The 26,607-nt window shown below is 45.3% G+C and overlaps 1 protein-coding gene across 2 annotated transcripts in view; it reads right to left on the minus strand.

Moving 5' to 3' along the window:
* Positions 1-26,607, minus strand: part of dpyda (dihydropyrimidine dehydrogenase a) — a 113,293-nt gene that overhangs the window by 25,729 nt on the left and 60,957 nt on the right. The window contains exons 14-18 of one of the 2 annotated variants that reach the window (XM_027016151.3): positions 21,045-21,209; positions 16,445-16,513; positions 10,229-10,312; positions 2,930-3,050; positions 1,576-1,695 (exon numbers count right to left, since the gene is read on the minus strand). In XM_027016151.3, coding sequence (XP_026871952.2) covers positions 1,576-1,695; positions 2,930-3,050; positions 10,229-10,312; positions 16,445-16,513; positions 21,045-21,209 — 559 coding nt within the window. The remainder of the gene's footprint in view (positions 1-1,575; positions 1,696-2,929; positions 3,051-10,228; positions 10,313-16,444; positions 16,514-21,044; positions 21,210-26,607) is intronic. The other variant, XM_081696081.1, reaches the window with a different exon arrangement.

Consider the following 26,607-nt stretch of genomic DNA (forward strand, 5'->3'; position numbering starts at 1 on the left):
TCGTATGTCACACACCAACGCACACTAACATGAAATATATCAGGTGTGTTTCCTGGAGTGTAGGGTAAGTGTCCTCCTTGTCGTGTGAAACAAAGGGTAAGTGCCCTTCCAGAGGGAAGCTGAAGGTGTGTCCATCTTCTCTAGTGAAGTGTTGGCTGAGTGTCTTTCTGGAGTGAAGTGGAGGGTAAATGTCCTTCTGGAGTGAAGTGTAGGGTAAATGTCCTTCTGGAGTGAAGTGTAGGGTAAATGTCCTTCTGGAGTGAAGCAAAGGGTAAGTGTCCTTCTAGATTGAAGCGCATGATAAGTGTCATTCTTCTGGAGTGAAGCGGAGGGTAAATGTCAGTCTTCTGGAGTGAAGTGTAGGGTTAGTGCGCTTCTGTAGATGAATCCACCTAACATCTTCTGCTGCTGCTCACTATATCACAGGGCGTCATGGAAATGCGGACCTTCCATGGCTGACACGAGTGAACACATGCTTCCCCCAGAGGCCATCGCACACATGCGTGCACACTCACACACACGCACAAACACACACACCACGCACGCACACAAACACACCGCGCACACACACACACTGCGAACACACACAGACACACACACACACACACACTACGCAAGCATACCCGAATGACGACATTTGAGAAGATGATGACGTTATTGGGGGAGTAGCTTCAAGAGCGAGAGTTCCCGAGAAATCACACATACCTGCAGGATCACTCTCCCCTGGCATTTGTTGCTCAACAATGGATGTAATCTTCACTACAGAAGAGCAGAGGAGCAGGCCTGCAGCTGAAGGAGTTACAGCGAAGCTGCTGCAACTTTCACACTTTTGCATGTCTTAAATGACTCCCATGACATCTGAAGCCTAATGACTACAGCAAAACTAAAAAAAAAAAAATTGCCTACCTGACCCAAATAAAAAAACTAAATAAAATAATTTTTAAAAAAAGGTTTTGACAAAAGTTTGTTGCCCTCTTGTTTAGAAATTTCCTGCTGAGAGAACTGTGGCTTCTCAGTGTAGTAATGAATAGTAACAGTAGCAGCAGAAGATATGGTATTATATTGCAATAGAAAATACATAAGGATGTATTCAAAAGGATGTATTCATTTCCTATTTAAAATTATGCCTTGCTCTGGCATCCTATCAAATCTTGTCTATTTTATAGAGTCCGTACTATTTCAACTAGAAGGAAAAAACCGCACAGAGCGGCAGCATGAACAGACCTCTCTACCTCGCTCCACTCCATCTGTCACTTCTATTAGAGCCACTGACCAGCAGTGCTCTGCCACACATAACACAGACACATTAGAGTGGAGCTATTGCACCCTGAACCAGACTCACACACACACACACACACACACACACACACACACACACACACACACAGACACTTTTACAACTGAGAAGCAAATAGACAGTGAGCCCACACAGCTACACTAGCACATGCGTGCACACACTCCTCACAAACACAAGGAGGCAAGTAATAGATTTACACACACTTGCACACGCACACGATCTGGCTGTGCCGCTCCTGAGCAGGAGGGAACAGATCCAGCGCATTGGGTGACACTTACCAGACACGCCGCCATATGTGGTGCGCTTGTCCCGGCCGACGGCAGGCCAGGGAGAGCCGTCTGCCTTCAGTCCCATCAGGCCTGAGACCGTGTTGGTAGCGGTGACGCCATCTGCACCACCTACACCCACGGGGATCAGACATTAGCCATGGTGATGGGGGAGAGGGGGTGGGTATGGGTGGAGGAAGGCGGAGTGCGAGGCCATTACTGGCCCGTGAAGCGCTGCAGGGTGTGGGCTAACGCAAGGCTTGGTGGAGAGCTATCGGTCCCTGCACACACTGCCAAGTCATTCCGCTGCTGCATGCACATGCCAACACTGCTCTGAGCAGGCTAGCACCGCTCCGAACATGGAATCAGTTCTCAATGTATAAACACTGCTCTAAGCATGCAAGCACCGCTCTGAACATGCCAACACTGCTCCGAGCATATTAACACTGCTCTGAACTTGAAAACATTGCCCTGAATTCATAAATACTGCTCTGAGCATGCTAACACCACTCTGAACTCGCAAACATTGCCCTGAATGCATAAACACTGCTCCGAGCATGCTGGCACCTCTCTGTACATGTAAATGTGGCTCTGAATATATAACAACTGCTCTGAGCACACCAGCACTGCTCTAAAGATGCAAACACCAGTCTGATCCCATAAACACTGCTCTGAACATGCAAAAGCTGCTCTGAACACAAAAACACTGCTCTAAATGAACAGACACTGCTCTGAACATGCAAGCACAGCCCTGAAAAAGCAAACGTCACTCTGAACACACTAATGTCACTCTGAACATGCAAATACCACTCCAAACACATGAACAGCACTCTGAATGCACTAAAGCTGTGCTCACCAATGCCAGTCTGAACACACAAACATTACTCTGAACACACAAACATTGCTCTGAACACACAAACACTGCTCTGAATGTGCCACCATTGCTTTGAATGTGCCACTGCTGTACTATATGTGCCATACCACTCCGAATACATAAACGCTGCTCTGAACGCACCAACGCCACTCCGAACACACAAACACTGCTCCGGATGTGCATATGAAGGTCGGAACGCGTACGCCACTTTGAACACCCAAGCGCTGCTCTGAACATACAAATGCCATTCCACACATGCATGCACCGCTCTGAATGTGAAAAGACCTCACTGAATGTGTAAACACTAGTCCGAATGCGCAAACATCCACACTGAACATGCAATGAACATGAACATGTCTGAATGTGAAAATGTGCTTGCACCTGAGGCCTAGAGAAAGTCACCAATGACATCTGACCTTTGCAATCGTGAAATGCATTGAAACTCGTTACAGTTAGCGATGGGCAAATGATGATGGGAGAAGCCACAGCTACCTTCCTGAGCAGCCCTGGCGATGTCCACAATGCTGGTGACACTGGGGGTCAGCTTGGCGAAGAAGGGGATCTTGACAGCTTGTCGAACCCAACGGCAGATGTTCCGCACCAATTCTGGATCCTTTTCAAATGGGGGTTGGGAAGCAAATAAGGAAAAAACAACACCAAGAAGAGATTCACTCAACTGAACGAAATGGACAAAACACAAAACAGGACAACTTAATGTTGGCAATCGGTCCGGCGTGTGTGAACAAGAGCGAGGGCAAGAGGGAATGTGGCAAGGAGAAAGGAAAAGAAAGAAAGGGATAGGGAGAGAGGAAATGAAAAACTAGGTGAGAGGGATAGAAAGCGGGCAAGAAGCAGAGGGCGAGTGAGCGACGGGGAGAGAAGGAGAGAGAGGCTTGGGGCAGAGACAGAGGGATCATATAAGTGTGAACCGCTGCTCCAGGAGGATTCATGCTTTATTAGGCATCTTGTGGCCTGTCAGCGGAGCTGTTTAGAGAGGAGAGAAGGCCCTCGGCATCTGCCCTGTTCCCAGCGTCAGCGCAGCTCTGCAGTCTGCTCAAGCACAACCACATCCAAATCTACGATATCCACACCAACACCCACCGCGTGGAGAAATAACAGCTCCAACCCGTAGAACATATGCCCAGGAAACAAGACCTGGAGAGCTTTCCGATGTGACCCAATCAGACTGAGCAGAGACGTACCGCACATAATGTTCTTTCGTGCTTCTAACTTCTTTAAAAAAAATAGCGTCTTAATTTCCATTTTTTCCTGATGAAGAGAACTTGGCAAGAAGTAGGTTGGTCCACATCTAACCAGATGGATGATATTAGGAGTGCACATGGCTTAAACAATTTCTAAAAAATATTCTGTATAAGCATGCCAGGTTATACATTACACACTTTGTTATACGTTATACACCAAAGTTTACATTACATACCAGGTTATACATTACGCACCAAGGTTTACACTCACCCCAGGTTATACATTACACACCAGGGTATAAATTACAATTTGAAACTCCATGTCTAGAGATGTTATAACTTAATTGATATGCATTAACACTACATATATCATTTATGAGCTTGGTAATCATTTTATTATGTAATAATTATAGGCCTTCCTGGCCAATTATGTAACTCTGAAGGTTAAACCTAACTGCCAATCAGAGCGAAGGTTTTGCAGAAAAACAGTTTCCACAGCATTTTAGTGGATTCGCCTCCCATATTGATACGTTACTGTTTTCACACGCCTCCACAGTAGACTTGCACATTTAAAGCAAGTAACTTGTCTACGGCTGTTCACATGATTACAGCACTGCATGCACTACAGGAGTTCATCCTGCCTTACATGATCACTGGCAGCTGAAGCTATTTGTCCTTGTATCCTTAGCAGTTACTGCTAAGATATTATATACACAACTGACAATATACTGTAAACCTATTTTGAACTGATAAAGCTAAAGTGGTTTGTCTTTTTTTTGTTGACAAAGGTCTGCTCTATATTCTCTTTGCTCTCATGACATAACTGATGTGTTCAACAGACTCCATTTATCACCTAGTGTGGGAAATCAATGTACATAGATAACCAGTATCACAACACGCTAATCATATTTTGTAAATATTGTACACAACACCTGGGTTTTGACATCGGTGTAGGAAGTAATGATTTATTTATTCACTGTTTATTTACTATGCTGACATTTATTTTCAACATTTGATCATAGTTAGTTTTGTTGTTAGTCATTGTTAGTTTTGAATTTTCTCTCATTATCCTCTGTTGTGAAAAGGTTAACTTAATGCAGCTTCTGCTGCTTTCTTTCATCTGTGTCCTTCTTCCTTTTGGTTGGACACCCCCACAAACCTGCCACTCATGTTTGAGCCCTCCTGTGGAGCTCCCGCTCTGCCTCACGCACCTCCTTTACTCTGCTCTGACTCTCAGGTCTTCCACTGGAAATGGGCTTCTGTTTTGACATACCCAGTAACTGTGAGCACATATCCACCTGAGTGACGGTTTTGCTCCCATGTACAAAAAAAGTGTGATTTACAAGGTCTAAGTGCCAAACAGAACTATGAGGTCAGTTTCCTGCACAGGGGAAAGGTTAGTGTTTGATTTTTTAAAACCATTAGCCTGAATTGATTTGTCAGAATAGGGAGCCCAAAAGAATTTTCAGGGCATGCTGAGTGATTCAGTGCTACACACAAAAAAGAGAGAGAGAAAAAATCATTTTCTCGCCATTTTCCCCAATGAGATTTGAATGTTGTGGATATGTGTTCTGCTTTGGAAACGTGGAGGGAGGGGTTGGTATTTGCACCTAAAAATATGCCAAACGCATTCTAAAGGCTCTAGATGGGGGACAGGAAAGGTTACTCCATTGGAGATAACATTCATTCCTAGCTTTTTCATAAGATATTGGATTTATGCACTCGTGTCTGCAGCAAGTGCCATCCATGGCAATTTGCCTTGATTTATTCAAGATTTAAACAGGGCATAAACAAGGCTGGAGTGTTGGGTTCAACCAGTCCACTCGGAGCTGTCTGCCAGAGAAGGAGTTGTAATATCGGTGCTCCTGAGAGATGGCTGATAGTGCTGCTAGCTTCCTCGGGAGATTCATTGGTTGATATAGCTGATCCTGAACTTCAGGCAACAAAAGTCAATGTTGCCAGTGTTATAGGCAGCAAGGCAGAGTGGCACAAATCACACACCTCCTGTTTCATGACAAACCTGAAGGAAAACGTCCCCAAAAATGAATTCTGATCAACGTATCTGATACCAGTGACGAGATATTAACAGACGAAATGGAAATACAGGCGCTGAGAAATTACAGCAGTCTAGACATATCAGTGGATGTAATGACATCACAACAGTTACACAGGAGTTATTTCTCTTTAATACAAGGTTATAGCAGCTTGACAAGGTTTGTGGAGTGACCACCATGTGCCAGGTCCCTGTGCAGTCTAAGGCTTGCATCCTGAGGGCATGCCTTTTTTATGAGCAGAATGGTGTTAGTCTTTAAAAAGAACAACAAGAACACAGCCGCACAGGAAGCAAGGCTGGCCTTCCTCCCAGAGGGTCATGGAAAATTGCATTATGCCCGCTCCAGCAAGAGCGACGGGGTCGTGGCCCGGAGCCAGGCGCCAGCCACTGAACAGATGCTGCTTGTAAGAACTCTGCTCTCGCAGTGGGCCCGTGACAGCTTATTACGGGCCAGATGGGGGAGAGAGCCTCTGTCTGCGGGCCAGCGAGCCTGGTCCCTCCTCCAAGCAGTCCACTCCACGCGGCATTACACGCTTGGCTGGGAAGCCCGAGCACCTGTGCAGCTGGCCGGCCTTTTTCTGAGGAGCGAGCGTCTGGGCGGGGGGAGGGCTCAGCGGGACCCGTCCGCAGTGGGCCGGAGCACGCCCGAGACCCAGTATGCCTCGCGGGCACGTTGATGCACCCATCCGACAAGGAGCGCTTTCAGCGGCGGCGAGGAGCGTTCAGCAGGGGAGAATGGAGCGGCGAGTGGCAATAAAGACCGAGCGAATGGCACACGGCTCCGGTGCTCAGGAGGGACGGCGGGCCAGCGATGCAGTAGAGGAGAGGTCTAGTATGAAATTAAAGGAGGGGCACGGCGGCTCCACGGAGCATTCTTTATTTATTTTTACGTTTTCCTGCGTGCTGTCACCGCGGGGCAGGTAGAGCCCGCCGCGGGATTCATTTCAGCACGAAGAGGGGGGCGGGGGGTACAGAGGGCAGGGGCTGCGAGCGGTGGGGAGATGTGCTGAAAGGAAGATGGGGAAGAGAGGGGGAGAGACTGCAGCGAGGGTCTTTTGCACCCTCAGGCAGAGAGAGAGGGAGAATGAGGGAGGACAGGGGGCTGAGGAAACACACGGGGCGGGGCTGGGCAGTGGGGCCAAGGTACAGTGGTTTTCCACCTGAAGTTTTAATTTGACCATGCGAGGTCACAGCAGGTGGGTGTGCTCGTTAAGAGGCGTCAACCAGCAGGTCTCTTAGGACGGATGATGGAAGTGGCGTGCCACCAGGCCCCGTTTGCTGGGCCGAAAATAGCTGTGGGAGCCCGCGCAGCTTTTAATTTGTGAATCCGAGGAGCCTGTATCGAAGGCTGGGGAAAATATAGGATCCCAGTGGCTGCTGAGTCAAACCTGAGTAAGAGCTATGAAATAAAGGCACCTCGCACACTCGGGAGATCTCTATCTGTCACAAGTACTGAGCCGTTTTAAGTGCCTCCTCAACCTGTGATAATAACAATCGTGCTAAAGTCAACTGAGAAATTTACATGTAAAGCTCCAATAAGGCTCTAGTGTACAAATGATGCATGGCTATGCCCAGCGTTGTAAAAAAGATAAACAGCTCTGGCACATTCGGCTACATTTCATAGAGACAGCCTTGTGTTCAAAGACCCCTGCTACTAAAAATGTCTGATTTGTGATGGCCACTGAAGAGCCAATGCTATAGTTTAAGTGTAATCAATGTAATGAAATTATTATACACATTTATGCTTAATAAAAGTAAACAAAAATATAGTACGCTGAAGCCAGTTAAATTTTGAACAGCTCTGAGGAAAGGGTGAGCCAAGTTAAACTGAGTGAGGGAGAAGAATTGCATATTAATACATCATTAAAATCAAATTCTCTTTCGATATTGTCAGAAATGATGTTTTTCCCCAGCTAGAAGAGAAGGTGCCAAAGAGTGTGATTAAATGATATTGCCTGTCTTTAGTTCACACGGAGGTTATCAGCCCGCGGCCCCGTGCCTTTGATTAGCTTTTTGTCTTAGAGCGGAAAACCTACAGCAAACGCTCATTGAATTTATGAGCACTGCAGTGTAAAAACAGCTGCATCTCCGTTAGAATGGAAAAGGTGTTTTATTTCCTGTAATCTAGCACCTAATCAGAAGAGCATGAATGAGGAGCATGTGTCCTGTTCATGTCAGATATGGCCTGTAAGGACCATAAGGTACAATGGGCTAAGTTTGTCTTTCAAACACCATAATTACTTACAGAATCTATATATCTCGTTTGCCTTTGTGGACCATCCCACAGCTTGATAAAATAACCATCAGGGTGTTATGCAGAACAGCTTTTAACTTAAACAAACACACTATGACCTACCAAACAAACCCTGGTCAATGCTCTGGGCAAGTCATCAGTGCCTTATCCTTAGCTGAGTGATAGAGCCATCTGATTGGTGCTTCTCCTCCTAGCATAATGAGGCAACACTGTGTGATTGGAACTTTAAAAAAGATGATGGAAGCATGTGCAACTTCTGTCCTCTATATCTGCCAGTACTACTGTGTAGGGAGGATGGTGACTGCAACTTGGATATGAGCACACTGAAAGTGTAGAGCCCTCCATAGCATGAGCTTAAAGGCTTCTCTGCACCGGGCACACAGGGATGGGGGGATGGCTGGGGATGGGGGGGGGTCACACTGTTCTCCACCGTGGGGGTGGGGTGGGTCACACTGTTCTCCACCGTGGGGGTGGGGTGGGTCACACTGTTCTCCACCGTGGGGGTGGGGTGGGTCACAGTGTTCTCCACCGTGGGGGTGGGGTGGGTCACACTGTTCTCCACCATAGGGGGGTGGGGTGGGTCACACTGTACTCCACCATAGGGGGTGGGGTGGGTCACAGTGTTCTCCACCGTGGGGGTGGGGTGGGTCACACTGTTCTCCACCATAGGGGGTGGGGTGGGTCACAGTGTTCTCCACCGTGGGGGTGGTGGGGGGGGTCACACTGTTCTCCACCGTGGGGGTGGGGTGGGTCACACTGTTCTCCACCATGAGAGTGGGGTGGGTCACAGTGTTCTCCACCGTGGGGGTGGGGTGGGTCACAGTGTTCTCCACCGTGGGGGTGGGGTGGGTCACACTGTTCTCCACCGTGGGGGTGGGGTGGGTCACAGTGTTCTCCACCATGGGGGTGGGGTGGGTCACACTGTTCTCCACCGTGGGGGTGGGGTGGGTCACAGTGTTCTCCACTGTGAGGGTGATGGGGGAAGTCACAGTGATCTTCACTGTGGTTGTAGTTTCTATCATTACGAGGCTTGATGCATATGGAGGATCTGGCGAGCGGTGCCTGACAGGACGTGGAGGCATGGCGAGCTCCACCCGCTGCCTCCTGCTGCCTGCCACCAGCTCCTCGGATGCGAGGCCAGAACGCTCATGCTTCAAACGGCCTTTCTGTCCTCTGACGGAGGACATCCTGCTTTGCATTTAACGACTTTGATGTTTTAGTGATCTGACACGGCGTGTGTCTGCCAGCGGCGATTTTCATGTGATTTGGTTGACCACTACAGACTCAGTGACAAGCTGTGTCAAAGGCGTTTAGAGGCAAAGAGCACAATTTCCAAAGCGCAAGCAGACAAATAACCAAGATGCTCAAATGTACAATGTTTATGATTGTGCACAGCCAATCTAAACATGGCATGTACTATTGAATCTACATATAAAGTCCACTGAGAGAAAAAAAATGGTCGTGCTGATTTTCTTATAAGTACATCAAGCATCAGGTTTTTTTTCCACCCAAGAATCTAACTGAAGTCATACACAATGGTATATATTTTGTTTCTAAGTAAAATGCATTATATACAAATGCATTATACATGCAAAAGGAAAAAAAAAAAGTAGTCTCAAATGCTTCATTAATCCTGGCAAATGGCATTCTTCGTTTGAAAAAACTGATTACAAAATGCAAATAAATATATATCAATTTATGGATTATTACATTTTTGTAATGTTTCTTTTGAAAGTGTTGTTATGAAAATGTGTACTCTACATGAGTAGACAGACATTCATAATAGGTACATTAATTATAGGAATTTGTGATGGTCAGTTCTCCTTACAGTATACCTGCCACTGTCCATTCACAAGTGTCAAGTTTCAGTTCATTCTGAGCAGCACACACAGAGATGCATTTCATCTCAGGCATGCTTGGACCTCCTGTTAGTCCCTTACTAAAGGGAATGGTGTCATGCCACTGATATCCAGCATTTCCACAAAAAAAAGGTTTGAAACACTCTCTTCTTATATGGAATGGAATGTCTCTAATTGATACTCAGTCTTACGCATTACCATCATTGTGATTTCAGACCTGTACATGTGCGTATGTTACAGAAGTGTGTTTTCAGCAGCTGGACGTGGCTATCTGGGTAATAGTTAGGATCTGTGTAAATACAAGTAGATGAGTGGCATGGCTGCACATGCAAACAGACTCCTGTTCCCAGAGAGAGAGTGTGAGCTCCTGCAGCCTGACTCTCAACATGCAGGAGGTGTAGGAGTGTGAAAGCGTGGCCCTACCTGCCCACAGGCCAGTCCCATACCCCTCTCGCCCATTCCATGAGGGCAGGACAGATTCAGCTCCAGGGCATCAGCTCCAGAAGCCTGTTCAAGGGGGACATTTATGCAAACATTATTTCAATATACTCAGTGCAATTGTGGGTTGTTGTTTTTTTGCCTTGTAAAGGCTTGGCAATTGAGAGGACTTTGATCGAGATCCATAGGCAAGCATGGCCACTGCAACATGAATCATGCAAAACACCTGATATTTGCTTTTCTTTTAAATATTGCGAATCAGATAATTAATCATGCAATGTCCAAAAAATACACAACAAATACCACCGACTTTAGAGCTGCTGAGAAAAACGGGAGCACAACGCCTCTTTTTGAAGAGGAAGCACGCACTGATGAGAGACACAAAACAACGGTGAGTGAAACATTAGGCCTAAAATAGATCAGACAAATGATAACTGTTCCACATGGATGCGCTGGAGACGAAGCACTGTGAGCGGACTGGTGGAGTGGGGCGTTGAAAGCGGCTGTGCAGGAAAGGCGTTTGACAGGCAATTACATATCCGTGGGGGCTTTAAACCGCATCACATGGGGGATTTAAACAATTACAAAAAGCTTCACCAACCTGCCAGAGTGAGTCCAGCTGCAGATTTATGATTTGCCACAGACTGACAGCCATTAAAGGGAGAACAGAAGAAGAAGTATTTTAGCCTTACAAAGCACGGAGGAGCAAGTGGCAGGATGAAGCCATTTATCACAGTCAGCTGGGGAGCGGTGCAGCCCACGCCGGCCCCGGATTAGGCTCCAGATTTCATGGTCAATTAGGGCCATACGCAGGTACAAAATGGACACAATACGGCATGATCCCAAAGCCAATTATCAATAATGTTTAATTTTGCCCAGCTTCCTTTAAGCCCATTATAGACAAGGAGGGAGGAGGGAGGAGGCCCCCCCATACCCCCCGCCCTCTGCAACAAAGGGCCGCACGCGCAACGAGTTAAGCGGTATCATCACAGATCACAATAAGCGGCTTTGAGAAGGACGGCAGCGAGGATGCTGCTTGATATCGCAGGCTTAGTAGAGAGCGGGAGAAGGAGCCGGCCCAAAATATGGCAAAGTAGAGCGAGGCGGAGCATGCAGAGGAGGTAGCGGAGCTTGAACTGGGCCTGAAAAAAGAGCAGTCTCCCACCCGCAGTTCATCCTTTAAAGCACTCCTCGGGGAGAGCAGGACAGAAAAGACAGAAAAGCAGAGAGAGACACAGATAGAGAGAGGAAGACAGAGGGAGACAGAGAGAAAAAGTGAGAATGAGATGAAGGAACATACAGAGAGCAAAAAAAGAACAAGAGGCTTAGTGCCACAGCTCCACTCCTCTTATCCTAATCCCTTACACACACACACACACACACAAACATAAATGTAAACGTGGTAGGGTAACCCATGGTATGCATGATGACATACACTCATCCTCCCCCTCGGCAGGAATGGTAAATGCACAGCATGTGAGGCTGAGCATAAGCAGAATGATATTCAGCCTGTTAATATGTATTCACAGCGTCCCAAAATATTCCGTGATAGATGAAGGAAATGACAGGCAGGTAGGAGAAGCAAAAGGTGCCCATTTATACAGCAACATGGGATTTAAAGAACCTTTAGTGATCATCACAAGATAAAAATAAATGCAAACGTCAAGCAAGCATCATTAACCAACGTTGGCATAAACTCTGGTTTTTCCGTTGGGTGTCTAAACACATTTATTAAAGTCGTAAGGGTGCATGAGCGGAGTCCTAATGGAGTAGGCTTCAGCATATGATTGGACGTTTGGGCTAGAGATAGGGTTAGAGTTAGGATTAGAGCTGGGGTTAGTATTAGGGTTAGGATTAGAGCTGGGGCTGGGTTTATGGTTTGGTTTAGGATTAGGATTAGGGTTAGGCTAAGGTTTAGGGTTAGAGCTGGGGTTAGTATTAGAGCTGGGGCTGGGTTTATGGTTTGGTTTAGGATTAGGATTAGGGTTAGGTTAAGGTTTAGGGTTAGAGCTGGGGTTAGTATTAGGGTTAGGATTAGAGCTGGGGCTGGGTTTATGGTTTGGTTTAGGATTAGGATTAGGGTTAGAGTTGGGGTTAGTATTAGGGCTAGAGTTAGGACTGTGAAAGTCCTACTTCCTGTTCCTATGGGCAGGTTGAGGCAGGTGTGAAGGATACACTCCACAGAAGAACTAGGGCTCCCATTCAGATCGTTATCAGATCTGACATTGCCATTGACATGAGCTATCAGCTCCCCACTTGATAAGGTAAACATTACCCATCACTCCAACACTTTACAGCATCAAAGCTAGCTTCATGGGGGTGTGTGTGGGGGTGTGGAGGGTGGGGGTGGGGGTGGAGTGCTGTTATTTGGAACCCAAAAATGAAATCTGTGAAAAAAACAGAAATGGAGATGCTACTCTAAACTACTCTAAACTAAAAACCAGAAAACAGGCATGGAAGGCAGAGCGGGTCAGAGAGACGGAGGGATGCGGAACAGGCTGGGAGGGCATGCGCGCCGATCCACATGCTCCCGCTCAAGCAGAGTGACCCCGGCACTGTGGGGAGCAGCAAGCTGCAGTCTGAAGGCTTGAGTGACAGTGCTGAGCCTTTCATTAGCTCAGCCTCCCATACTGATGAGGGTGCTAGAGCTAGGCCTTCCACAAACACCTCATATCCACCGGGTGATTATCAGCTTCAGTTTAGGTGCCCACCTGAAACCTCACGTTCCTTTCCCTCTTCCCAACTTTAAATGGAATAAAGCAGGAATAGATCATGGAGAGACTTTGACATTTATGAATTACAGCCCCTGGCTCATGGTTATGATGCAATATTTCTCTGCAAGGTATAGGGGTTTGCGCGCGCGTGCGTGCGTGTGTGTGTGTGTGTGTGAGAGAGAGAGAGAGAGAGAGAGAGAGAGAGAGAGGGGTAGCAGAAGTAAGGTAGCAGTTGAATGCTGAAAATGGTTTACTTCAGGCTGGCACTTTGGTGAAGGGAGCGAGACGAGGAGAGAGAAAACTTTTAAGTAGTATCCTTAGGCAAAAAACAGTGTTAAGTGTTCCCTTACAGATTTCAAAGTGAAAATGAATGGTTGATTCTTCTGAAAACGGAGTTGCCATGGAAACCGGGCTTTTATTGCATATTTGCCGGCAGACAAACCTAAACAGCGTGCTCGGGATGTGAGGAAGACAAGGAATTCAGACCACGAAGGAGGGTCACCAAGTGCCCGTGCTGCTGGCATGCCGCCCCTTGCCCTCTCCCTTAAACCATCTCCAGTAGCACAGCCAGCCTCCCTCTTCTGGCTGACCCTAAGCCACTGGGATCGGGACCGGGACGGCACCTGTGCCGCTACGGGAGCTCACATTCTGAGCCAGACTAGAGCACAGAAGTGACCTGGTGGAGGGTGATGGAAGAAGCCTTCCAATCCCCAGTGTGACAGTGCTGTCTAGCCTAAAGCGATGCACTCAGCCAGGCTTAGAGCAGGGCCTCATCTGCTGTATGAATATATAATATGCAGAAGAGACCTGGGCCGTGGCTAAGGAGAACTGCCAGTCAAATGCCTAATGTCAGAAGTACAGAGAGACAGAAGAGGAAAGAGCGAGTCTTACTAGATGTCCATCTTTTTGGAGGGGAAGCAGGGGTTTGTGATGAACCTGACAGGTCTGCTTTAATGAGCTACAGCAGAGAGCAAGAGCATCAATGAAATCGATAGTGGAATTAACACATTGACATGTGCACCTGTTTGCTTTCTGACATTTTCTGTGCACAATTAAGCACCTGAGATATGTGAGTCAGCTCTGATCAAGCCAGGGGCCAACATAGTTCTTCACTGTATCTCCGTTCAAAATATCAGCTGTTTGTGTGTGTGTGCGTGTGTGTGTGTTTATGTGCGTGCGTGCACGTGCATGTGTCCAAAGTGGGTCTGCTGGGGCTAGGTGGGTGAGTGAATGTGTGTGTATGTATGTGTTTATCACACACACACACACACACACACACACACACACACACACACAAACACCAGGCAGGACCCCAGATGCAGGCTGTGCAAAGATGCCCCTGAGACAATACAGCACATAACAGTGGGATGCAAGATGCTACCAGGCACAGCGTAATGAAACACCATAACCAATTGGTTGGCAGAGTGTACAGAAACATCTGTGCTAAGTACGGGCTGGAAGTTCCAAGGTCTAAGTGGGATACACCCCCAAAGGTGGTGGAAAATGACTGTGCTAAGATCCTGTGGGACTTCCAGATACAGAAAAACAAGATGGTAATGGCTAACCAACCGGACATAGTAGTGATGGATAAACAGCAGAAGAGGGCTGTAGTGATAGATGTGGCAATCCTGAGCGATAGCAACATCAGGAAAAAGGAACATGAAAAGCTTCAGAAATACCAAGGGCTGAAGGAAGAGCTAGAAAAGATGTGGAATGTGAAGGCAACTGTGGTCCCCGTGGTAATCAGAGTACTTGGAGCTATGACCCTCAAACTGGGAGAATGGCTTCAACAGATCCCAGGATCAACATCAGAGATTTTGGTCCAGAAGAGTACAGTCCTGAGAACAGCTAAGATACTACGCAGGACTCTCAAACGCAAATAAATAAATAAATAAATAAATAAATAAATAAATAAATATTTTTTTATTTTTTTTGGACAGAGGGCCTTCATCAGCCAAATGCTTCTGACGTTTCAGGAGGAACCAGTTTTTTTAATATATTAAGAAATTATATTAATATAATATTTTTTTTATATTAAAAAAAACTGGTTCCTCCTAAAACGTCAGAAGCATTTGGCTAATGAAGGCTCTCTGTCCAAAACATCAGAACCTTGTGTACTTGATATTTATGTGCGTGTGTGTGTGTGTGTGTGTGTGTGTTGGTATGTAAAATAAAAAAAATAAAAAATAAAATTTGGTTGTGTTATACAAATAATTCACAACTATGTTGTTGAACACACAAATAAACCTTTCCAAGCATTAATTTACCAGTCACTTGATTTACATTTATGCAGATGCTTCTGTCCATTTGTGTCCATTAGTTGACTCCATGAGCATTCGTGCCTCACCTGCCATTTTTGCACACTCACCTGTGGATAATTGTAACACGCCTTACTGCCAGTTGTGCAATATTTTTAATAGATAGGTGCAATATTTTTCTAGTCACTTTTAAAGACAAGCTTACACTAATGCCCACATTACCCCAAGCAATCACAGCACTCTTCAACCAATCATCTCCCTTACTTTTAACAAGCACAACAGTTGCTTGGGGCACCAAGTTGTCACTGAGCCTGGTTGTTCTCTGGACAGTTACAAAAGTCTCATAAGGGACACAGAGGGGTTGTTAGTTGACTGCAATCCAACTAATAAGTTAGACTCTGGATCTTGCCAGCAGTACAGTTTTTAACATTCTACAGCTATACTTAATATACAGCAGCCTAAAATCAATCAAATGGAACTCTCAGCCAAGGCAACCGAAAACTGAAAAGAAAAAAAACACATCTACAACAAAATTTGTAAATTATGAACTGGTCCCAGTTGTTTATTGTAAGTATACAGTGTGTGTGTCTGTGTGTGTGTGTGTGTGTGTGGGCGTGTGTTAGCATCTGTGTATGTGTGTGTGTGTTTGTGCCTCAATGTCCACAGTGGGTCTGCTGGGGCTCGATGAGTTTATGGACGTGTGCGTGTGTGTGTGTCTGTGTCTGTAGTGTGTGTGTGCATGTGCTCATATGTCCACCGTGGGTCTGCTGGGGCTCGGTTTGACTGACACCAGGAAAGGACAGGGGCTGGAGAGCTCCTGCTCACAGATGGAGGAGTCTGGAAAAGTGAGGCCTACAGACATACACCCCTCCTCCACCCTGCTCCCTTCCCTGCTCAAGCTCCATCAGTGCCTCTCTCCCTCTCTGGCATCTGTCTCATGCCTCTCAGCCTCTTGGCAGCAACAAACCAGTTGGGTCTCATAAACATTTGCCTAAATGTAGCATGCTTCAGATCCAAGATTAATTGCCACTGATTCAATATTTGGGGTGTTTATGCAATAACAGTAAATGTTGCTTTTGCAGTTTGGAAAGGTGTGGTGCATCACACTTTTCTCCTTGTTCCCCAAGCAATGGTTAGGCAGACTGTTTTCAAGAGCCAAATCATCAGCGAGAAAGGGTGTATAATTTCACAACTGTGCACATTGGTAAATTAGCATAACAAAGACTCACCTCTGCCATTTTGGCAAGCTCAGTCCAATCATTTTTGGTGTAGCTGCACATTATGCTGGAAATGATAATCTGTAACAGAGAGAGACAGGCAGAGAGAGAGAGAGAGAGAGAGAGAGAAAGAGAGACCGAGAGAGAGACAGAGAAAGAAGCAGAGAGCGAGACAGACAGAGAACATTTTAAACAATACAGTCTAACCATGACAGATTCAGTTTGTCTTATGATGGTGCAAAAACATGGTTTATTTTTCTTGCCATATTTCTTCATAGTATAAAATGTGTGTGAAAGCCAATACCTTGTCTTTAAAAAAGCGACTACCTTGTCCTTCACCTTCCTCAAAGTCACAAAATCAATATGTATAATTTATAAGATAAGAACAAATCCACTCGCACGCTGGTGTTATTAAAACAATAAAAACATCATAGAGAGGGTATTAGCTAAGAGCCCCTGCGCTGGGCCCCGATTAGGTTTGGTCTTTTTCATCCTTCTCCCCCTGACACACTATAATCCAACAATAAAACAGGTTGTGGGAGACCAGCTTCCTAATATAGCCTCCAGCTTTTAAGCAATCAGATAGGGAAAGCCTTTGATATAGCGTATTGACAAACCGCGTAATGTACAGTATGTCTGTGTCTACACAGAGCCCGTTTCATTTGGCTAAGCAAAGACACTGGTCAACATCTCCATGTCCTGTCTCCCCTCACTCTGATGTGCTGTTGAACCCCGTTAAACACATAGCCGTGTTCCATTATGTGCCCAACACCTGTAGAAATCAGCGGGAAGCTGAGGGAAACGGAGGTCACGGCCACGTTTGTTTCGTAGCCACGTGGCCTGCGATTTAATTACATCTAAAAGCTTGTCTTATGGCGCGGCCGTGACTTACGTGTGGCATTGAGGAGGAGGAGACACCAGGGAGACAGAAAGTGCTGGGCTTAACAAAAGGTATCTAGGGACACTAAGAGAGAAAAAACTGATTTCACGGGAGGATATTAAACTGGGAGGATGTGCTCTCCCCTAGGACAAATTTCCGCCAGATATAAATCTCTGAGGCATTAGACTTCCCCAAAAGCACCACACAGTTATGGACTAAGTACAGCCCACCCACATAAGTGCAGAAAATATTGCCAAGTTTTAGAGGGCAAATAAAGTTAAGCGCCCTGACATTTACTGCTCAGATTTGCCAAGCATCTTTGACATATAAGCGATATATGATACACCCTGAAATAGTGTCTGGTAATATTATTGTAAGCCTGGGCAAGCCAAGCAATACAGAACTGTCACTGCAGACACCCCAGATTACCACCCTCCACTAAGACAGGTTCATTTTGGGTGCTGCGGTGGGAGTAAGTGCTCTGTTTTGATTTGAGCTTGAACTTTCGCCTCTTTAATGTCACATTATGGGAAGAGGCCATGTAAAAGACACCTACATCTCCTGCTCCGCCTGCATGCTGGCCGGCCCAACCCACCCGATCCAGCTCTACCCACATGCTGGTCAGCCTGACCCACCACAGCTCCACGCTCGTTTGTTAAACACGGTCCAGACTGAAAGTGTTGTCTGATAGCCAGTGCACAATTAAGAGAGCAGGCACTGCAGCACAGGATTACCTCGTTATCAGCCCAATAAGCCTGCACCCAGCCTCCAAACACACGGCACACTGCAACAAAGCATCTCCATGGAGATCAGTCACCTAGTACCTGTCACTAGCCAAAGATATAAGGCGGTTTGAACGCGGCGGATCCAGGCCCCCACTGTGCTCGCCTACTGGGACTGAAGCACCGAGGATGCTAAATGTAGCGATGAGCCACGGAGCTTTGACTTCTGAGGGCTGTAGCGTTTGCCCGGGGTCTTGCAGGAGGGCTGCGTTGTCACAACGGAACTGCCTCCCCTGCAGAAGGGCTGCCCTCGTCAGAGCATCGCTGTCCCAACTGGGGGCCTGCCAAACCCAGCCAGCTTCACCCGCATGTGGAAATCATCCACACCGGAATGAGAGATTCCTGCGGATGTGAAAACCTGGTAGCCTGTTGCAGTGGAGATGCTCCCATCGTAGAAGTGGGAAGGTGCAGGTGCATGCACGCATGCCCGGTGCAGGGGAGGTCCTTGAGAAGCGGAGCTGGGGAGAGGTGCTCTCTGTGCTCTAACCCAGACACAGCTCCACGGGTTTCATCTTCCACTCAAAAGCAAAAGGAGTGAATGGCTGACATCACTTACAATAGGGCTCTCACTGATTGCAGCCACAAAGTCTCCTGCAAATCAATGAATCCTTTGATATTTCCTGAGCAGAAGAAAAGAAGCGGAGTCTCAGAAGAGAATGAATGAACTGCTGTTTTGTAATTTCAGCCAACATATGCTACACAAACATGCCACGAAGGGAGTTATGGAGTTACGGGGCGACTCCACACCATAAATATTTGGATTTCATTAGCAAAGATGAGCACAGCATTACAGGGTATAATAAAAAGGACATTGAGGAATTAATATTAAAATTCTATTCAAATTTTATGAGGTAAATTTGAGGTAATTAGTAACCAAAGAGACTCATGTTGCTCACTGTAGTCACAGGTTTTTGCACAGGTTGCAACAAATAATTTATTTACTCTTTATATAGCACTGGCGTAAACCTTCTAATAAACCAAGTTCTGCTAACCAAATATACCTTATACATGCACTTTGCTGAAATGTAGAATACTGGGAATAGTCAATCAAATTTATATATATTACAGCAAAAGAGACATTTTTGGCCAAATGAAGAACTAAACATTTAATGAAAGCCCTTGTCCATTTAGTGGTAAAAGCACACATGGGCCATATTTCCCCGCAGCGAGTTAAGGTGGCAGTGGGAACACTCCCACTGATGGTGCAGTTTCAGCACTGTAATACCAGACACTTTGACAATGCAAAGATGTTGAGCAAAGGCTGCAGCCACTAAAATATGCAAACTCATTCCTAGTCCTGGGGTGGCTTTCTCAGCACCCCTTGCCTGGGGGTTTACAAGCCACACTGAAATGTTAGTGCAACTTTAATGTCAGTGCAACAGTTTAAATGGATAATGCCCAAATCTAAATGGTTCTGTTCTTTATTGGGTTATTGACGGCTGTAGGCATTGTGGGAGTACGAAGGACTGAATGGGGTTATATGCGGACGGAGAGATGAAAACTGATATACAAATATGAGCTGAGATGGCTACGACTTAGCGTGCCTATTTATTTTTATTGCAGGTGCCTCACAGCAGATGGAAGAAATAGAAGCTGACATCACCACCCATGGTTGGGGCCATATGATCATGTGAAGCCAACAATAGCCTGGGCTGTAATTTCGGTGTGTCTGAATTCCGAGATAACAGGAACAACCATTAATAACACCACTCATTATGACGTACAAGTCAGCAGACCAAAACAGCCATTCCTGTTTCTGCCCCGATGAACATGGAAAAAAACGTATTGCATAAAGTAAGGATGCACAGTGTCACCGACGTGATGCACCTACGCTTCCACAGCGTCCCTGCATCGTTTTTAGATCTATGGTCATCTCAGCTCCGACTGAGTGCTTCCTAGCCGGCAGCTGTTGTTGTACTGCAGGGCGGCAGCGTCGAGCATGCCCCCAGTCGCAGACTTGTGTAGGCTATGAATTGCGTGTGCTTCGTACACACTGTCGGGTACGCATATGTGCATTTGTGTGACGCTGCAGGGGGAGTTCACTACCCTCCTATTTTACTGAAGCACATAAAAAGCTAGTTGCTCAAAGCTCCTCCTTGTTGAAGAGCCTTATCTTCAATCTTCAGCCTGGGGAACAGCAAAAGCCAAGTCATGCACATGAACTGCCTTATGTAAAAAAAAAAAACATTCTGTCATACAAAAATATGAAAACATCAAAAAATGCCAGACAGATCTATTAAATATGCTGTTTCAGTTGTAACTGCACTCGTGTTCTTTCTGGTCTCTTGGGGCTAACTTTGTCCAGACTGACCTCCCTCAGCCAATGCCCTGAAGAAAAGGCAAAGCAAATGGAAGACACACACACCAGAATGATTGTGTGTAATACAGTGCGTGTTGGAGGTGTGTGAGAGTGACATTATAAGTGGTGACACAGCAGGAATCTCCAGGGCTCCGTGTTTACTTCCTGTTTTATTAAGAGGAAAACTGTCAGTTGTATTTAAAGATGCATGAAAACAATTTGTCCTAATTGTAAAACAACCCACCAAGTAATGTTAGTCCCTCATAAACATTAGTGACTGCGCTGAATGTAGCTTCATATAACAGTGGTTAAGGTACTTGACTAGCACTCTGAAGGTTGCTGGTTCAAGCACTGCCAAGTTACCACTGTTGGGCCCCTGAGCAAGGCCCTTAACCCTTAGTTGCTCAAAATGTAAGTCACTTCGGATTAAAGTGTCAGCTAAGTGCCATAAATGTAACCGTGCACAAAAACAGTTTTACTATTTAAAGTTAATTTACCACTAGAGATTTTGCTATATATAAACCCTCAAGAAATAGCATATTACACTGCGTTTTTGTACAGTTCTACTTAAAGCCATGCGGTTTTGTGCTACACCTGCTTAACATTCACACTGAATCAGTTTCTTGAAAAGTTGCTTAAAGATGTGCTCACATTCTTGGGGAAGTCCGCTTTAAGCTCGGTCACAGCTTGGCACCAGTAGGCTGCGGTCTTCTCGCTGATCAGCTCAATGTTGAGGAAGGAGCCCTGGCCCGGGCCGTAAACAGGGCCTGACGTTGTTCCACGGACGATTCGAGGCGACACATTGGTGACCAGATCCTGAAAGTCAGCAGGTTGAGAAATGAGAGGTGAGAAACAGTAGGTGGCAGCAGGCAGAGCAGGAGATGACTAGCCAGTCATCTGCTGGGTGACCTCACACCAGCTCTCCTGAATTGTGCTAATGAAGCACATCTGTGATAGCTCTATAGGACAGCAAACATTGAGAGCTCCTGCTTACTGCAACTCTACTGCCAGTGCAGAGGACCTCACCACTAGATAGGCCCATTATTTATCTGTAAAACACCATAAAGAAGACAATTACAGTCATATTTCATGAAAATACATGACACAAATTCAATAGTAGCATTTCCCTCTCTGTCTCTAAAGAACACTCTGAAGCTGAACTAAGTTCATATTTAATCATGAACTGAAGCAAAATGTATGAAATACTACCAAGTGCAGAAGAGGAAGACCCCATAAAAAGAAATAAAGCCATTCTTCGCTCAGTTGGCTTTTATTAAGGAGCACAGTACTCCTCGCTTTGGCATAGTGCCTCAGTTAGCGCAGGCTTGAGTCACACCGAACACACTCCTAAGAGAGATGGTCAGACTCTCTTACCACACAGGAGTCTCCATCTATGACAGGTTTGTGCTACATGAAACCCCGATCCCAAACGGGAGGATCCTCCAGAAGGAGAGCCAAAATGCCGCACCGTCTAGCTTTAATTAGACGTTAGTGAGGTGGACTGTCTTGTGTGTGGTCTTCCTCCTCAGCCGCACTGTAATCAGTCCGCTCAGTACATTAGAGCGCTCGTGAAAGTAGCTGGCAGCCACAAAAGGCTAATGCTGCAAGAGACCTGCTAATGGCTTTGGCAGATCACAGGAAACTGCCGTCCACCACTCCAAATGCAAGGTCACAGTGTAAAGCTAACAGTCCAGCACTGCCAAATGAGTTATAAAATGGGTCCCATTTGGATTTAGGTTTCACAATACCATCAGATTTAATAAACTGCGTGAGTTAGGATTATCTGGGTTTCTATCTAGTAAGGTCATCATATTGCATGGAAATTTTCAATATAAAGAGAATTGTCTTAAACAAACAGGACATAGAAGCATAGTTAATTTGATATGAATGAGAGAAATTATAAATAAATTAACTTCTGTTCGATATTCTATAACTCTGCAATGTTAATCGAATTGATAAAACCAGATTACGTACATAGGAACTGTCATTTTAATCCTCCCTCTTCGGGTAAACTGTCCATCACTATTTAGTTGGGTAAGAGAACAATTTGCATAACCCAATTAGGGCTTACCCTTACAGAACAATTCAGATAATAGTATGCTAACTTAATTTTACAACATTTAGACAGCTACAGAGACAAGAAACTATAATTGCTGCTAATTACATCTAATTAGAGTAAATTTTATTTGAAGCAAAGTAGAGCCAGATTTTTTTCTTTCTAACTTCCTTTATCAGGCAAATAAGTAGCAGCAGGGGTTTTACTACATGCTAGACTTATATTTTGTGTACTTACATGTGCTTACTAGACCTGTCAAATGTGTCTGAAAGATAACAAATCCACTACGTTGTTTTCATCTTGACTGGAATGCATGCATGAGGACAGGTTGAGACTGGGAGGCATGTAGCAGACTTATTTGCCTCAAACACATTTGGAATTTAGGGAAGCCGTGTTTCATGTTAAAATGAAATGAAATCATATTTTGGGCTGCAGACACAGCTCACTGTGAATATTCTATCAAGATATGCAAATATGCAAGCACTCCTTTCCAAAAGCTTCCAGTGAGTTGCTGTTTTTGGTGTGACATTTCTGAGGACTGAGTGACAGTTAATGGGGCTCCAGTGCCCCTCCAGTAGGAGCTCTATGGAGAACTGAGACTGCCATCCCAAGAGCTTGGGGCAAATCTGTAAGTCTGTATTTAATGAAGCCGTGACCAGGGAACATTTGGCTGCCAGCGTTCTGTATTATCAGGCCAGAGCGGAACAAGAGTTTTAATATTAAGCAACTGGAAATCATGAAAATTGCCCAAAGGGAGCAGACTGGCACGCTATAGAAACAGGTGCCACGCACAGCATGAGATAAGACACACACACACACACACACACACACACACACACACACACACACACACACACACACAGACACACACACACACACACACACACACACCGACTCCCCCCAACACACACCCCAACTATACAGCCTAAAGCAAATTGGATTCCCAGAGACGGCTTTGGTTGCATATGTGACATACATGCATTCCTAACCTTTTGTGTTCTTGTGTGTGTCTGTCACTAGGGAGTCAAGCGCAGATTAGAAACTGTGTAAAAGGGACCTAGTGTGTTCCTTTGGCATTCAGAAAGCTTTTGAAGGGGATTCTTCTTTAGCGAGAGTGTATGGCTAGCACTCGGGCCATTACCAGCTTCTGACCCACGAGGCGGGAGATGATGTGTACTTTCCCTTCACTCAGACCGCTTCGCCTTAATGACCAGGCCTATGTTTTGGAGCGAACCAGGTTTTTATCACAGTAGAACAGGTCCCTAATCCCCCCTGCACAGCAAACAGCCTTTCAGCCTCAAGCACATGCAAGAACTGCTAATGAAATGCAGCAGGCCACATAGCACAGAGCCCATATACTGGTGCATACTGGTGCGTACTGGTGTGTACTGGCATGTACTGGCATGTACTGGCGCGCACACTCACACATGCACAGACATAACTGAGGCCTCAGTTTTATTTGGCTGAAGTATATTCCAACAAAATGCCCCTCATTTCATTTCACTTAAGACAATTTGGAATGATGGCAAAGCATGACAGTGACTGGTTCTATCCTTCATGATAAAATAAGTAGGGAACAAATAGGTTTATATAGCTAAAGTGTTTTCATCTGTGTTTTCTTACATTTTTTTCTTTGCCATTAAAAAAACAAAAAACAGAGAAATAAAATAATTGCTTGTCTTTCAGATCATCTTTTTCTGCCCGAAGGGAGTAGTGTGTTTTGCTGTCCGCTACTTTGCTCTCTCTCTCTAACATTCAGCGCAGGGGAGGTCAAGTGCAGAACATACAACAGAGTAGCAGATAATCCCACACATTAAACCACAGGCTAGAACTAATACCATATCAAATATTTTGCTATGCAGGGGCTGAGTGTTACATCCAGTCATGGTTTCAGGGGATTCAATACCGAGTTCTACATAAAACCAGGCAGTTCACCCATCATGAGCCTGAATGATAATGAAGGGAGAGAAATATACCCAGTAAAACATTCAAAATTAATAAGAAACCAGGAGCTGCATGTACAAACCATGACCTCTGCACAAAAAGAGAACGTCAGAAGATGTAACTCTATTACGTAGACGTGCATTTTTAAAACACATGAGGGAAATTAAAGCCAGACATATGATAAAAAAGTGCAGCCCTATGATATCAAACATTCGACTTTTTTTTTTAAATTCCATATGTAAAAAAGCTTGTAGATTACCATAATACACATGTACGGTGGGATAACACTTGCCTTACAGGCAGGTTTTATCACCTGCAGTCATCTGGCAGATTAGTTTCCTCTCAGTGCTCCCGAAACTGCCGCTCAACTCATACAAATACATCCAGGCTCGGAGAGAGGCAATGAACATGGACAATTACAACAATCCCTTCTCCGAGGCTTCGTCACACAGCATTTTAAACAGAAACATGAGGGAGATCCTCTATTCAGCCATGTGAAAGGACACACTCCCATTCTGAGCAAGATGAAAGAGCTATGAGGCTCCCTGCAGTGAGCCACTCCCGCACACACGCTACACTGCTGAGGACCACGCGCTCGGAACCGGGGTTCAGACCTGGAGCTCGGACCCGTGGCAGAAACGGAGTGGCCAAGGCGGAGCCCTTGGTTTTGGAGGTGTAATGTGTGGGCCATGGTGCATTCAGCCCACCTGCCATGGAGGGCAGACAAAAATTTTTTTTAAAGAATCTGGAAAGGTCATAATTACACCAAGTGGCCCCAAGACGAGGCATTAATCATTATAGGCAGCCATGACAGAAAAATCAAAGCGGCAGGTTTAGCTCTCGAATAGCTCTCGAACAAACTAGAACTTCTTACAGAAGGTGAAACAGAAGGGGAAAGGGGGGCTATGCTGCAGTTCTGCACATCATTCATCCTTTTGTCTATAAAGTGTGGATGGAACACTTGTACACCCATCATTTTATCCTGCTGTTTACTGTGGCCATCTCTGAGGGAGGTCTGAGATGACCTTCTCCAACCAGTGCATGGGTTAACAGTGTCTGACAATGGGAAGACTGTCTAATAACACTGCTCTTAACCTTGACTGCCACCCAGCCACAGAGCGAAAGTAAACACACTGAGGAAGAAACCATGAAAATAAGAAGTGACTATCCTCTCTTATTGTCCACTCCTGGAAAATCTTTATCAGAGAGCTTTGAAGAGAGATTTTCAACTCCGCTGTTACCTTTTAGCATCATATTCTAAGAGTACAAAAACATATACATTAGAGTTGAATTTGCATCTATTTGTATTTGAGTGTATGTGTGTGTGTGTGTGTGTGTGTGTGTATTTGGTTGCATGCACACACATATGTGTGAGAATGTCACTTATTGATGTCTCTTAAGGTTGTAGACAAAGATCATCCCAACAGTCCTAATCCTCTCTCTTTGGCTGTCACTAATAAATCTGAGCAACCTTGAATGCGTGACAGCATCTCAACCCTCCATCTCCACCCCAGCGGCCTTGATAAACCATGTGACAACTTTCTAACAGTCAAAGGACTCCAACACACAAAACACACTGGTTCCGACTAATGTGTGAACAGATTTCTGTTCTGGAGAACCATAAAACACTCTTTATGTTTCAAGGTCTTCAGCTGCTCTTAGGAACAAATGCAAGGAAAATCCTAAATGCAGTCTGTCAATAAGCTGTTTTCTAAATAATAAGAAATAAATACATCTATAAATGCTGATGGGTACCATTTAATAAACCTACATTTTTAATGGGAAAACTTACAAACCAGAACATCAGATATAATTTGCAAGAGATGTTCTCCACAATTAAATTATACAGTATATAGTATAATAACTATAAATACTAAAAAATAAACATATTAAACAATTATACAGTAGTATCACTGGTAGGTTTTTCTTTTTTCACGGTTTGTTCTGAAACGTGATGTTAAGTCTGAACAAGGCGGAAGATCGGCCTGTCTGCAAGGGACTTAATAAATTAACGTCAAAGGAAAGGATATTAACCCTGTGTGATAAATGAAGAGGGATATTGTCTGTCAGCTTGGTCATTAGTCCTTTTCACCATTTACTCGACATGGAAAAAAGAAAAGTGTTTATGTATTGGCAAGAGGCATCCTTCTTGTACAAACAATGATGGCCAAAAATGGATCAAACCCACAACAATCATATAAAAGAGGGACCTGG

The sequence above is a fragment of the Electrophorus electricus genome, chromosome 14 (assembly GCF_041902795.1).
Source record: "Electrophorus electricus isolate QZ-2024a chromosome 14, ASM4190279v1, whole genome shotgun sequence".
NCBI classification, from domain to species: Eukaryota; Metazoa; Chordata; class Actinopteri; order Gymnotiformes; family Gymnotidae; genus Electrophorus; species Electrophorus electricus.